General features: G+C 47.5%; 1 protein-coding gene and 1 long non-coding RNA gene across 6 annotated transcripts in view; both read right to left on the bottom strand.

Moving 5' to 3' along the window:
- The window catches only part of Adck1 (aarF domain containing kinase 1), a 100,194-nt gene that overhangs the window by 73,269 nt on the left and 11,809 nt on the right, over positions 1-15,116 (bottom strand). The window contains exon 1 of one of the 5 annotated variants that reach the window (XM_052738639.1): positions 6,153-6,268. The exons of the other annotated variants lie outside the window; for them this stretch is intronic. Within the exon in view, the coding sequence (XP_052594599.1) occupies positions 6,153-6,203 (51 nt within the window). The 5' untranslated portion in view covers positions 6,204-6,268. Of the gene's footprint in view, positions 1-6,152; positions 6,269-15,116 lie in introns of those variants that run through there. 5 annotated transcript variants of the gene reach the window in all.
- On the bottom strand, positions 6,956-15,114 carry LOC128110807 (uncharacterized). Its single transcript, XR_008218334.1, has 2 exons — positions 12,001-15,114; positions 6,956-8,829 (listed from the first exon to the last, which is right to left on the bottom strand). It is a non-coding gene; the product is annotated as an uncharacterized LOC128110807 (long non-coding RNA).

The raw sequence follows: 15,116 nt of genomic DNA, 5'->3' as shown, positions 1-15,116 counted from the left end.
TAGCCTAAATACTGTCTCATTCCCGACTAACAAATATTAAAGCAAGACCTGAAAAGAAAACTAACTATCCCCCAGAAACTCAACAATGCCCCAGATCAAGTTCCAAGAACATTCATTACAAAAACATACAACACCCATGAAGATAAAATACAATATCTAACATCTAATGGAAATTTAGCAGATATACAGAGGATCAAGAAAGCATGACATATTATGTGTCATGAGAAGAGGGGCAAATACCAAACAGAATCAACTCAGACCTGAAACCGATGCTATAGTTAGCAGTAAATAACGTTAAAGCCAAGCCTGGCGATGCAGGCCTGTACTTCCAGCACTCAGAGGCTGAGGCAAAAGGATCCCAAGTTCAAAACCTGTCTAGACTATAAAGCACGTCTAAGCCAAGGTAGGAAGGAGGGTTGTGAGTTGGACAGCCTGAGTGCATAATGCTGCCATACTTCTAAAGAAGAAACAGAAGTTCAAACAGATACTCTCCGGACCAAAGAGTGCGTGGTCCCAGCTCCTTCTCTAAGGTGGCCATGGTGCTTTATCACAGCAACGGAAAGTAACTAAAACACAGGAACTCAACCATGTAACTCCAGCAGGGATGGAACATGCCATGTAGACCAGGCTGGCCTCAAACACACAGAGATCTGCCTGCCTCCTTCTCCCAGGCCCTGGGACTAAAAGCTTGTGCCACTGCATCTATCTGGCTTCCTCTGAACATGGGTTCTGGGGACTGAACTCAGGTCCTCATGCTTGCACGGCATGTGCCATCTCCCCAGCCCGGCACCTGCATCTTAATTGGGAACAGAGTTTCAGACTGAAGGAATTGGTCTAGTGATGGAATTAAAGCTGCTGACAATGACTGAGAGAAGTATGAAGCGAAGGAGGTTGTCCCAGCATCCCTGGAATTCCAACAGATGAGTTGTCATGACAGCAAGCACTCAGCAAACGAGGTGCAAATTTAAGAGAATAACGATGTTATTACTGGCGACTTGCGGCTCCTCCCGCCAAAAAGCAAGCCTGCCTCCACAGATGCCCACAGGAGTTGGGGACCTGCACTCTTCAATCTGGAAAGTGTCCATCTGGGAACCTCGTGGCCAGGAAAGCTACAGAGAACCCTTCCCTCCACCTGCCCCTTAATCACACACAGTGAGGAGAGATGCATAATTAATTTGTTCTCACGGTTGCTCTGTGGCTGGAAGGGTGAGGGCATTTCTGGACTAGTGATTACAGACAAGAATAACAAATGGCTAAGGCCACGAGCAGAATAACACACCAACCAGCCTGCCTCCCCTCTTCCCTCTCTGTGTTTGTTCAGGATATCGGCCTGGGTGTGGGACGACAGTCTCTTTTCGTGTCTATACAGCATTGCGTTCTCATGGCCGATGGCAGGAAACAAAACCAAACCTGCTGTGGAATTATCCTCTGTACACTGCAAATATGTATTATTCTCACTGGTATTAATAAAGAAATGACTGGCCGGTAGCCAGGCAGGAAGTATAGGCTGGACAGCCAAACTGGGAATGCTGGGAGGAAGAAGGGTGGGGTCAGTAGAGTCGCCAGGAGACAGAGAGGGAGCAAGGCAAGCTGGAGGACAGGTAAAGCCATGAGCCATGTGACAATACACAGATTCATAGAAATGGGTTAAGTTGTAAGAACTAGTTAGTAATAAGCCTGAGCTATCGGCCAAGCATTTTTAATTATTATAAGCCTCTGTGTGGTTATTTGGGAGCGGCTGGCAGGATAAAAACTTTCACCTACACAAACCTCAAAAGATATAGGCAGGAAGGCCTTGCTCTTGGAAAGGGCATGAGGCTGGGCAGCAGGTTTGGGGGCATATGAAGGGCATTAGGTAGGGAAGTTAGGGAAAACTGACCACAGGTAGCAATTACAGTATCTGAAATAAACTGAGAGGCATGCTTTTGCAGAAGAATTATCCGAAGAGGAAGACACTCCCCATACTAACACAGATGACATTAACACTTGTTAATCTCATTATGTACACTAATGACACTGTGATTTCTTAGCAAAGTGTCCTGGTTTAGAGATGTAGATTGAAATTACTATTTAAGGCTCTCCAGCAGTAAACAAACAAAAGAATTATGGCAACATATTTTAGGATTTTAGGTGGAGGCGCCAGGTACAACATTCGTTTTATTATTCTGTGCTCTGTAATGACATTTGGAATTTTTCATAGGGAAATTTGTTTTCTTAACAGATCCAACGGCAGTTCACAGCCTGGCGGAAGAAAATAAGGTTGCTGATAACCCCATGATCTTCCTAGTGAGATTCGTGGCCTTGCTCAGGTGCACCCAGGTAATCACCACAGCTCTCAGAAGTGAAAGACAAAGACAGAAGAGAACCAGGGAGACATGTAGCTTGAGTTTTCCTGCCTGGCCCACAGTCAGGACAAATCTCTCTCACCTGCCAGTCCCACAGCCTCTCAGACCCGACCAAGTAAACACAGAGACTTATATTGGTTTCAAACTGTATGGCCGTGGCAGGCTTCTTGCTAACTGTTCTTACAGCTTAAATTAATCCATTTCTATAAATCTATACCTTGCCACATGGCTCGTGGCTTACCGGCATCTTCACATGCTGTTTCTCATCATGGTGGCTGGCAGTGTCTCTCTGACTCAGCCTTCCACTTCCCAGCTTTATTCTCCTCCTTGTCCCGCCTACACTTCCTGCCTAGCCAATGGCCAATCAGTGTTTTATTTATTGACTAATTAGCAACACATTTGCCATACAGAACATCCCACAGCAGAGACAGCAGCTGAGGACTGGACCAGATGCTGCTGGCTTTGAGGATGGGGAGAGGGACCATAAAAAACAGTCAGGTGTGGTGGCACAACTTTAATCACAGCAGAAGTCGGGGCAGAATGATCTCTACGAGTTCAAGGCCAGCTTGGGCTACATGATGAGTTCTAGGTCAGCCAAGGCTACATAGTGAGACCCTGTCTCAAAAAACAAAGGAAGGAAGGAAGAAAAAAAAACAAGGTAGAAATCAGAAAAATCAAAAATCAAAGAGATGGATTCTCCTCCAGAGCTGCCATAGGGAACACCACCTTCATTTTGTCCCACAGAGAATCATTCTGGGCTTCTGACCTCCAATGCCCGAAGTCTATATTGTTTGAAGCCACCATTCAATAGCAATTTGTTACAGTAACCACAGGAAACTAACACAGTGGCTGTCTTGAAATGCTTTATTTCTGAATTGATGTTTCTAAGTGAAATCTGACGGTGTAGTGGAGTCCACACTGGGGGATTTAGCTCACACATACTCTCCATCCTTAGGATGGGTTCTTGGAGGCTACTCCCCATGCTCTGGCACATTGGCTCTCCCCAACCCCAACCTCCCTACCTCTGCCCTGCAATCCCCGAAGCTCCGCCCAGGGTGGCTTGCAGTCTGTCACTGCCCTGCAGCCCTGCAGGGAGCCTGGTACAGGCTCGAGGAGAATCAGAGTCACACGAGAGCCATATGGCACCTCTCCCCAACCGTGGCTAGAATGACCAGAGCAATGCCAAAAGGTCACATGACAGGGATCTTCCACCACTTTCAGGTGCAGAGCCTGACCACGAACTAGCATGGAGGCTGCAACCTCACGAGAGTACCCATTATCAGTGCGGCAAGGTAACATAGGCACAAGGAAGGAAACAGGCTTACCTAGCCCCAGCCACTTTTGCCCAGAGCCCCAGGACCTGCAAAGCCAGCTCTAACAGCCTCCCCCTCTTCCCTGGCTGGCTCTTTTACAGCTCTCCAGACACAGCCGAGGTCAGAGAGCTCTCCTTAACCCCGCCCTTAGTGGCTCTTTATCCTGTGACTCCATCTTTCTCTCCTTTGGGACACTCAACAAGAGCTCAAAATACCTTCTTCCTTCCCTCGACAACTCATCTAAGAATACACACTGAGCCTACTGTGCCGAGTGTCCCAACATGGCAGCAAGCAAGGGAGACCAAGTCCCTGTCCTCTTGGAGCAGGTGCTCTCGGGAGGTCCCCAGCTGCTGCTCACCTCTTGTCCCCTCGAGAATGGACCGCTGTATACCCAGCATCCCACAGAGTGGCTGGCATGCCATAGATGCTCGCTAAGCAGTAGCTGTCCCATTGGTTCTGTGAATATTCATGCTTGGAGACTCTACACAATGATGAAGCACAGCATGGAGATTCCCTCCCCCCCCACCCCCCCATCCCACCCCCACCTTGCATCATCTCGATGGTCAGGATGGACATCGGTCCCCTAAGGAAAGGCCTAGCCATAGGTTGAGATGGGGGAAGAGGCAATACCCCAGTTCCCAAACTACTTTGCCTTAAATTAGCCTCAAACATGTGCCGCTCTTGTCAGTCAACAGTTTATTTGTATACTTAAGCAAAATTATTCTGCTAATTGGACATATGCCTCATGGTTCTACGAGGCAGAATCTATTTTAAAAAAAAAGTCTTGCTGTAACAGGCAAGAGCTTGGAGAGGAGTTTTTATTTGGGGACAGGAAGAGCGCTGAGTGGATTTTAATTTGGGAGAAAATAGCTGCTTGGGGCCACAACAGTGAGACACAGGAACGAAGAGGAGCCTGTTCAATGGCTGCCGCTCTAAACAAGCAGCCAAACCACCTCTGCGGCCGCAGCGCCTTCCGCCACACTTCAGTAAGAGGACCATGTCATTCCCATAGTCCTATTTTAGAGGTGCGGCCACTAAGGCAAGAAGAGTACCACATCCGTCCTACCTGCCCAGGGATGAAGCTGTCCTCACAGCCCCTGAGGCTTGACCTCCTGAACACATTAAGGTGTGAGAACTCATAAATCCAGGATGAACGGACTGAAAGGCTTCAGAAGAAATAGCCAAGAGCTGAAGGCCTGGAGGGTAGGAGGTCAGCAGAATGCCAAGATTTAACAGTCCATACTCTCTATACAACAAGTCAACCCATGCCTGTGTGACCGCAGGCTTGAGGAGTCCTGGGTGCTCCCAATCAGGAAGTAGTTGGCACAGGTTTAGAAAGGGCTACGCCATGCAGCTCATTTGAGCTCCTGGGGTGTGCTGAACAGCAGCTTACCTCTCCAACACACACACACACACACACACACACACACACACACACACACATACACACACACACACACACACACACAGATACAGACACATCCTAGCCCCTGGAATCTAAAATTGTAACCTTATTTAGAAAGAGAACTTTTGCCAACATTACTGAGAATTTTCAGATGTGATCAGTCTAGACGACCCGGGAGACAAGAGAGACATGTCTAAACCCATGGCAACCCTCCCCACAGGAAAGAGAGGGGGAGATGGAGGCAGAAATTAGAGAGATGCAGTCACAGGGCTGCTTGGAGCTTCCAAGGAGGCTACAGATTCTTCCATAGTGCCCCCAGAACCAGCACACCCCTGTTAGTCCTTTGATTTTGGACTTCTGGCATCCGGAACTATAGGAGGGTACATTTTTGTTGTGTCAAGCTACTCATTTTAAGTAGTTTATATGACAATCACAGGGAGGTAACTGATTAGCTGTGGACCCCTAGACAAGTCACTTGACTAACCTGTGCCAGAGTTTCTTCCTGACTGGGCGAGAAGGAATCAGCTGGAGGAGGGACACAGGACAAATCCGTGGGAGGGGGGAAAACAAGAACAAAGTATAACAACAAATGTATGAGGATGACGTTGCGAACCCCAGTACTTTGTATTCTAACCTAGGAAATTTATTTTTTAAGTTTCTTTACAATGAGAACAATGGTATCTACATTGCAGGATTGTCTGGGAGTTAGGACAGATTACGGAGTCCTTAGCATCATACCTGTCTCATAATTGCTGTTCAGGTACCTGTGAATGTTACTCTTAGCATCAGAGAACCTGTCTTCATCAGACCGGGATGCATCTAAAATGGGCAGCAGCAGACATAAGCTGGGTTTCTGCAGTCCCCGCCCTGCTGAGGGCCTTGAATTAGGTACAGAGTCTATGCGTTTCTCTCTGGGGAGCAGGACGATCACCCATCCCCGCCATCCCATGGAGCCAGAAGACCCTTGGAACAAGCAGAAAGCAGTTTGTCCCAAGGGTCCAGGCAGTGAGAAGGTGAGGGACTACAGACACACACATACAGGCACTCAGCTAATGCAGGAGCCCCGACGGTCAGATGCAGCGTTCTTACCACCAGAAGTACGGGGACCTGTTTCACGTTACCACAACCACAGCCTTGCATGCGAAGTAATTGCTGCTTCAGAGCAGCAGAAGTAAAAACCCAATTTCACCGGGCTTCTGGGAGCCTGAAGCAGTCGCAGAGATTAAAAAAGAGAAAGAAAAAAGAGGAACTAGGAGAAGAACAGAAAGAGTGTGGCCAGACTCAGCAGGGGAGAGAAGATGGTGGGCGGGTGCCAGCCAGAGTCTGGCCCAGCATCCCCTCCAGATGGTTTAGGCTTGCTTCCCAATGCCAGTGACAGTGTGAAATGGAGTGCCATAGGCAGCTCTACGTAGTGCAGGGTACGCTATTAGCATATACATTAAAGAGGAGAGAGGACCAGCAAGATGGCTCGGCAGGTAAAGGCACTTACTGCCAAGACTGACAAGTTCAATCCCCAGGACCCATGTGGCAAAAGGAGAGAACTGACTCCTGCAAGACAGACAGACAGACAGACAGACAGACACACACACACACACACACACACACACACACACACACGCAGGCACACATGCACGTACAAGTGCACACATGAACAACGCACACATCAATAAGTAAATGTAATTGATTAAAATCTTAAAGTGATGGCTCACTGGTTAAAAGCACGGTTGCTCTTGAAGAGGACCCAGGTTCAACTCTTAGCACCTACATGGTGGGTCACAACCACCCATAACTCCAGTTCCAAGGGGTCCTAGGCCTACTTCTAACCTCAGGAGGCACCAAGCACACGCATGACCACACATACATACATGCAGGTAAAATATGCACACATGAAATAAAATGAATAAGTCTAATTTTTTATTTAAAGAAAAAAAATGAGTTCAAAACTGCAATTTTATCAGTATCAGTTCTTAAATGTTTCACATGTTTTAAAAAACAAAGTCTGTTTGCAGAAATGACAAAACAGGGTGCCATTAATGGCCACAGTCCACAGGCCACTGAAGAGCCTAGACCAAATAAGTAGGTACTGGCATGTCCTTGGGCCTACGGAGAGGCCACCACAGGTGAGCCAGTCTCCAGGGAAAAGCTGCAGTCCCACCATGCTTCCCCCCAAGGGAAGACAGTGTCCCCTGAGTCTCCCAGACTACAGCAAGGCAGTTGGTCCTGTTGACCAATCCCCGGATCACAAAGGCTTCAGGCTCGGGACCCCTACAGAGAACCACACTGATTTATGGTGCTCAGGAAGACTTGGGGGACACAGAGGCCAGAAAGGAGATGCCAGCTCAATCATAGACTGCCTCCCTCACCCCAGGAAACCAATCCTCAGGTGACCCCACCCCAGCACATTACATGTGGAATTTATCACAGACGCTGAGAGAGCCAGTCACAGAGATAGCGAGGATTCAATTGTCCTCTCTGCAGAATGTTCGCAGGCAAACGCTCATGATAACCACGGGAAGCAGGAAAAGGAGGTCTCTGGGGCACAGAGCGCGAAAATCCACAGAATAGGATCCACACCAGGTGGACAGGCACTGCATATGCAGAGGAACTGTGGAACAATCCACACAGTCCCCTTGCTGCAGATGAGGCTTTCTCCAGCAGGCACCCACCCACCCTAGTCTACTGGGAGCCAGTTGCTGACGTGGGTCAAACACTCCAGCCCACAGAGCAGAGCTGCAAAGAAGACAGAGCTGTCTTACATGCCTGCCTTTCCTCCCCTAGCACACAGCAGGAGTGACGAGAGAGGGCAGAGATTGAGTCTCCTTCCCTGTATATCTTCTGAGCCTCATGCAGCACCAGGCATAAAATGGGTTAATTCAAGTCAGCTAGAGGGACAGTTGAATAGAAAAATGGTTTGGGCTGGGTGGTGGTGGTGCACGCCTTTAATCCCAGCACTCAGGAGGCAGAGGCAGACGGATCTCTGTGGGTTCGAGGCCAGCCTGGTCTACAAAATGAGTTCCAGGACAGTCAGAGCTACACAGAGAAACCCTGTCTCAAAAAAACAAAAAAGAAGGAGGAAGGGGAAAGAGGAGGAGGAGGGGGAAAGGGGGGGAGGAGGAGAAGAAGGGGAGAAGGAGGGGAGGAGAAGGGGGAGGAGGGGAGGAAGAGAGGGAGGAGGGGAGGAAGAGGGGGAAGAGGAGGAGGAGGAGAAGAAAGAAAGAAAGAAAGAAAGAAAGAAAGAAAGAAAGAAAGAAAGAAAGAAAGAAAGAAAGAAAGAGAGAAAGAAAGAACAGAAAAAAAATGGTTTGGGCAGGATGGTGCTCACATCTCAGAGAATATTCCTGAAGAGCCACACATTGCTACAGTTCCCCTTTGCAAACCAAGATCCTTAGAATCCGTTCTCTAGGCTGGAGGGAGAACTGTCCTCAACACAAGCAGTTGTTCAACAGCTGAAGAGTTGATTCTCCTTCCAGAAGCAAAAGGCTAACATCCTCGGCGGGTCCACTCACCCCTTCATTGGGGAATATAAATGCCAGACGTTTGCTGAATTAAGTGCTTGTCTGATGGATCAGGTAGAGAAGGAACTTCTGGGGATAGAAGCTCTGTGGCCCTCCTTCCTCCTCTTCACCCCTCAGGCCCACCCCAGCAGCAGCCTGGCCCCAGACTCAGGCTCCGAGGCCAAGAGGCAACTCCAGCAGCAGGAGCTGGTGAGAGCCACCACGTGGATCTCTTGACTTCTGCTTTCTACTGCTGGGGTGCTTTCCTCGGGCTGGAAGCAGATAAGGAAACAGAGTAAGGTATAAAGAACATGAGATTTTTTTGGGGGGTGGGGGTGGCATGGTCTAAATGTTACTATCAAGCCTGGAATGGTGGGGTGAGCCAAAGGAGTCCCATCATTTCCTTGGCCTTCCAATTCTGAACCTTACACCGGAAGCTAGAACTAACTGATGCTTCTCAAGTTCAATGGAACAGTTACCTATAAATACCACCACACCTTAGCCCATTACTATACTCTTCTGGTTCCTACCCACTGGTCCAAAAGGGAGCTCATTTTACACCCAAACACCCTGCTATCTCAGGATTCTAAAAGCTAACATCAGACCTCTCCCCTTAATTGCAGATCTTCGCAATGCCAAATTCAACATCTCACCCTCCAATCTAAAGCAGCCTAAAGCCCAACCAAGGTCACATATAACAGTTCTCAGAATTTGATGAGCACAAAAGATTCTCATAGCAGACTTAGATCTGCCTTCCATCTCACCTGCATGCTGCTGGGGAACCCCTCTCCTAAGTTTCACAGAGGTGGGGGTGTCTCAGTGGGGCATGAGGCTAACCTCTCTCTTCCCTCTCCTACTTGAGTCAGAAGGAGTCACTGATTAGATTGGGGGTGGGGGGCAGCACGTCCAGTTCATTCATACTTCCTCTCTTCTTCTCTTTCCAGATCTGCTTTAACTGTCTAAGAGGTCCCTCTAGGTTCAATTTCCAGCACCCATATGGCAGTTCTCAACTGTCTCTAACTCCAGTTCCAGGGGATCCAACACTCTCTCACACAGACACATATGCAGACAAAACACGAATGCACACAAAAAATAGTAAAAAATTATTATTATAAAAAAGGAAGAAAACAATCTATGTATGACAGCATGCACATATAACCCAAGCTCTGAGAGAGAAGAGATGGGCAAACCCTGAAGCTCACTTGACAGCCTAGCTGAATCGATGAGCCACAAGTTCAGTGACAGAGCCGGTCTCAAAAACTAAAGGTGAGCCAGGCGGTAGTGGAGCGCGCCTTTAATCCCAGCACTTGGGAGGCAGAGGCAGGCGAATCTCTGAGTTCAAGGCCAGTCTGGTCTACAGAGCCAATTCCAGGACAGCCAGGGTTACACAAAGAAACCCTATCTTGAAACACAGCCCCCCCCCAAAAAAAAAAATTAAATAAATAAGTAAAGATGGAAAGCAATCAAAGAAAGACACCCATCGTCAACCTCTGGTCTCCAAATTCACACACATACGTGCACAAGTACACACCACACACACATACACACACACACACACACACACACACACACACAAGTACAGGCATCTTATACACACAACAACACAAAACATACAATAAATAAATAAGGAGCCATCAAGGTAAACCTGTGTTGCAAGATCTCATCTACAAAGAAAATAATTCACATGCCTAAATTCACCAACTTTCTCCTCTCTGTCCATTCAATGGCTCAGGCCATTGCCACATTCTACAGAGAGGAAACAGGTGCTTGGCAAGGACTAAGGCGGGGTGAGATGGCTCCTGATCCACAGTGGCTCCATTTCAACCCTGTACCATACAAACCTCTCCTTGGCATCATTTCCCTTGAATTATTGATCTTGCTGTGACCTGTCAAAATGCCAATCATGCTTCAAACCCAGACATTCTTCTCCAAGAGTTCCCAGTATTATCAAGAATCATTGGTTTTAACAGGAACTCAAATAACCCAACTCTTTAATACCAACTTCACCCACAAATGGGCTTTCTCTTCACAGTGGCCGGATGGCTGCCAGCAGAAATTAGCCAACAGCCTACACTCTCAGTTAACACAACAGAAAAAGAAAGTTGAAGTTTCAAAAGAAATGTTTGGACCTGATGTTCACTGGTCAGAACTGGCTCTAGGGACCATCCCTAAATCAGTATCTGGGACTAGCAGAATTGACTCGAACAACTGCTTGTGGAGACCTAAAACTCATACAACTATGTGTGTGTGCGTGTGTGTATGTGTGTGTGCGTGTGTGTGTGTGTGCGTGTGTGTATGTGTGCGTGTGTGTGTGTGTGTGTGCATGTGTGTGTGTGTGTGTGTGTGTGCGTGTGCGTGTGTGTGTGTGTGTGTGTGTGTGTAAGAGAGAGGGAGAATACAATACGGTAGACCACCAAAGGAAAATCCAGAAGTTGTTTCCTATGAAGAGGATACCCACTATCGCCCAATGATCCTTCATTCAGAATCGACTCCATCCTGTCCTGTCACCTCCAGCCTTTTGACGAGACATCTATACTGGGAGCGACTTCCTTCTGGATGGTGACCATGTCCACTGACACAAACCTCAGTTACAAGCATCTAGGCACCAGGAATCCAGTTCTCCGGAGCCCACCCTTAGGCCCTCAGCTGCCTAGCAAAGCGCCGCCACATGCTTTCTCTTCCTCCCTTCGTGATGCAGTGTGTGTGAACACAGAGCCAGCCTGCCAGTGCCGACCTTGAAAGTCCTTCAGGTCACTGACTGCTGCACTAAGCCCCCGGGCTCTAACACACTCTGGAACCTGGAGATGCCGGCTTGCCGAGGGAGCTAATGGTGCTTTTCCTTGCTCACTCCTTTATCAGTTGCGATGCTGAGACCATTCCTGCAGTATTTATCCACGCTCTTCTGTGCCTGCTGGATCCCCTTCCCAGGCACAACTCCCAGGACCCAACCTACACTCTGTTATCGGGTGCATCCAGCCACTGCGTACTGCCCTCTCATCAAAGGCCTAGCTGTACTTCCCTCACCAGATTCCCAGAGCCGGCAGCTTCTAGGGGAGCTGCAGGATCACTGCCTTCCAGATGACTTACATACTGGACAGCAAGTCTCTTCGCAGCCCGTCTGCTCCCGGGATTCCCCAAGACAAACCTTGCCCTAGTCCTGGCCTGGAAATCTCTGAAGAATGTCACTCTGGAGGATCCCAAGGGCCACGGCATGGAATAGATGAAGAAAGGACGTAGGGGAAAGCAGAGGAGAACTACACCTCAAAGACAAGGGCCTTGAGATATTACAGAGAAGCCTTGATACCATTCATTCATTTGTTCAAGCCTTTATTCAGAACCAACTAAGTCTCAGGCACTTGTATCGGTACCGCAGACCTGGAAACTCACACCCTACACCAGGTCTGTCCTCATGAAGCACACCTTCCAGGAGACCTCTGACTTACCTTCACATTTGCTTTATCTTTCACTGACTCCAACGGTGATCACCATCTCTAGTTTACAGACAAGGAAAAGAGCCACTCCACAGGGCTGGATGACCTTCCCAAAGCAAAGGTACAACCTCAGGATTCTGGATGAAAACCTTAGACTCTTTCTGTGGCCTCTCCAAAGGCAAGGGCATAAGCTGACACTGAGACAGACATTAAACCCATTCTATTCTAGGCATTGGGGTTTTTTTTTAATAATTTATTTAATTTTATGTTGTGGAATATTAACTAGGCAAAGATGTGTCACATTTGTTTATGCTACAGAATGTTACTTTAACTGTGTAAAGGTGTGTCAATTTTGTTTCTGCTGCCTTTGTTTAATCATGAAAAGATGTGTTGCATTTATTTTACCTTGCCTGCGTAGGGCACGTGATGCGTCTAATAAAGAGCTGAATGGCCCATAGCCAGGCAAAGAGAGGATAGGCAGGGCTGGCAGGGAAAGAATAAATAAGAGCAGAAATCCAAGCTCCAGAGGAATGAAGGAGGAACAAGAGAAGAAGAAGGAGAAGAGGAGAGAATAGGGGACACACCCGGAGCCAGAAGCCAGAGAGCCAACAGCCAGCACACATGAGAAGCAGTGAAAGTAGGATACAGAGAAGGAAAGTAAAAAACCCCAAGGCAAAAGGAAGATAAAGAGAAACAGGTTAATTTAAGCCAAAAGAGCTAGCCAGAAATGAACTAAGCTAAAGCCGGGCACTCAAAACTAATAAGTCTCCATGTTATGATTTGGGAGCTGGTTGGTGACCCAAAAGAAAAAGGCTGGTATAATTTTATTTTATGTGCATTGGTGTAAGCATTACAGACAGCTGTGAGCTGCTGTGTGGGTGCTGGATATTGAACCTGGGTCCTCTGGAAGAAAAGCCAAGTGCCCTTAACCACTGAGCCATCTCTCCAGCCCCATCCTAGGCATTATTGCTGAAGATTAAATATACAAACCGAGAGCCCCAATCTCCAATGTAAGAGAAGCAAGAGTATGAGAAAAGATGTGTAACTAACTATCATCTATGGCAGGAATAAAGACAGAGTGATTAAATTATAGGAAGATAGCTCTGGGAAGATAGACAAGAAATGATGATTGCCTCCAGGCAGGGAAATTGGGTACCTGAGGAACAAGGGTCATTTTGTCTGTTTCAAATATTGTATATTTTGAATTGTGAGTCATCTGAATGCATTTCCCATTAAATAGCACTTTGAGGGGGCAATCAGCCAAACCTGAATGTGGAAATTCTACAGGATAAATGATCCAGCTCTCCAACAAGTGAATAACTAAATAAAAAATAAAACAAAGGAAGAGAGAAGAAATGTTATGGATTCTAAAAGACTCAGGGAATGTCAGCAAAATGTAATACATACATACATATATAAATACAATGTTTGGATCCAGGTTGGAACAAACTAACTATAAATAGATAAATCTCAGGGCTGGGGAGATGGCTTAAACTGAGGACCTGGATTTCCTCAGATTCCAGGAATTCCCAGATTCCAGGTAAAAAGCCAGATGTGGTGTCGTACACCTCTAACCCCAGCATTGTGAACCTGGTGGAGACAGGAGGATCACATGGGGCTTGCTCACCTCCAGCTTCACTCCAGGTTCAGTGAGAGACCTGCCTTAAGGAAATCAAGCAGAGTGTGGTAGAGTAGGCACCCAATGTACACACACACACACACACACACACACACACACACACACACACACAGAGTTCACACATACTCATAAATTTAAAACAGTACTTTAAAAAGGCATTTCTGGGAGAAGAGCAACCTGGACACGAACCAGAAGTTACTGTGAAATTGCTCATCTCGTTACACGTGACCACAATATTATTATGGTTGTGGTTTTTCAAAGGTCTTTCTCTACTAGAGACATGTACTGAAGAATTTATACGTAAAACAATATGACACCTGAGGTTTCGTTTAAACACTTCAGAGTGCATAAATAAACCAGAGAAATGACAAATCAATCATTCCTCAGGCTGGACAGTTCCAGGGGAGGAGTGGGGTCATTACACTATGCTCTGCTCTCTATGTTACTTCTGTAGACAGTTAAAACATGCAAAGTGAAGAGTTTAAATGAAAATGTTTTCATTAACTCTCCAATCCACAAAGGATGCCTAGAAAGAAAGCAGCACAGAGGAGAGGTGTCCACGCTGAGCCCAGAAGCAAACCTCAGCATTCTAAGGACAGTTGGGCCACAGGAACCACCTGAGCAAAGACACGCCCATCTGTTGTCAGCTTCGCTCTGTTTGACCTCATGTTTGATCCCCCATCTCCCTGGTATCTCTAATGCATCTACATCAACTACTACATTCTGACTGCGGAGGTGTGTGAGGTCCACAGCTCTACCCCTACTGAAGGCCACTGGCCTTCAGCGAACAGAAAATAATTCACCTCTTTCTGCCTAACAACACAGCTTAGAAGTTATTATCCCTCCTGAGTTGGCCTACGTCCCTGCTGTCACCAGAAACACACAGTTACCTCCCCAACCACATGCGACGGCCTTAGTATGTGTCTTAGTTAGGGTTTCTATTTCTGTGAAGAGACATCATGACCACAGCAACTCTTACACAGGAAAACACTTAATTGAGATGGCGTCTTACAGTTTCAGAGGTTTAGTCCATTATCATCATGGTACGGAGCGAGGCAGCATGCAGGCAGACATGGTGCTGGAAATAGCTGAGAGTCCTACATCTTGACTCACAGGCAACAGGAAGCAGCAGTCTGAGACACTCACTGAGTGTGGCTTGGCTTGAGCATATATGAGACCTCAAAGTCCACCTCCACGTTGACACACTTCCTCCAACAAGACCACACCCACTCCAACAAGGCCACACCTCCAATAGGGCCACTCCCTTTGGGGCCAATTTCTTTCAAACCACCACAGTATGGAAGACCCAGTTTGAGCTGGGCTGGCAGTCCCACTCACAGATACTAAGGCACCTGCATAAGAAGGAGCAGGTGGTCTTCCGTTCCCTTTGTCCCAAACCCCATGGCCAGTGACCATTACCTCCATGCTCACTCTGTGCCCACTCTTCGGACACACCCCATCCGGGCCCAGCTCTGATGGGTCCCACAGT

Source organism: Peromyscus californicus, unplaced genomic scaffold (genome assembly GCF_007827085.1).
Source record: "Peromyscus californicus insignis strain IS unplaced genomic scaffold, ASM782708v3 Scaffold_15__1_contigs__length_86483966, whole genome shotgun sequence".
Lineage (NCBI taxonomy): Eukaryota > Metazoa > Chordata > Mammalia > Rodentia > Cricetidae > Peromyscus > Peromyscus californicus.
The sequence above is the reverse complement of the archived record's forward strand: the minus strand, read 5'-3'. Positions and strand labels throughout refer to the sequence as shown.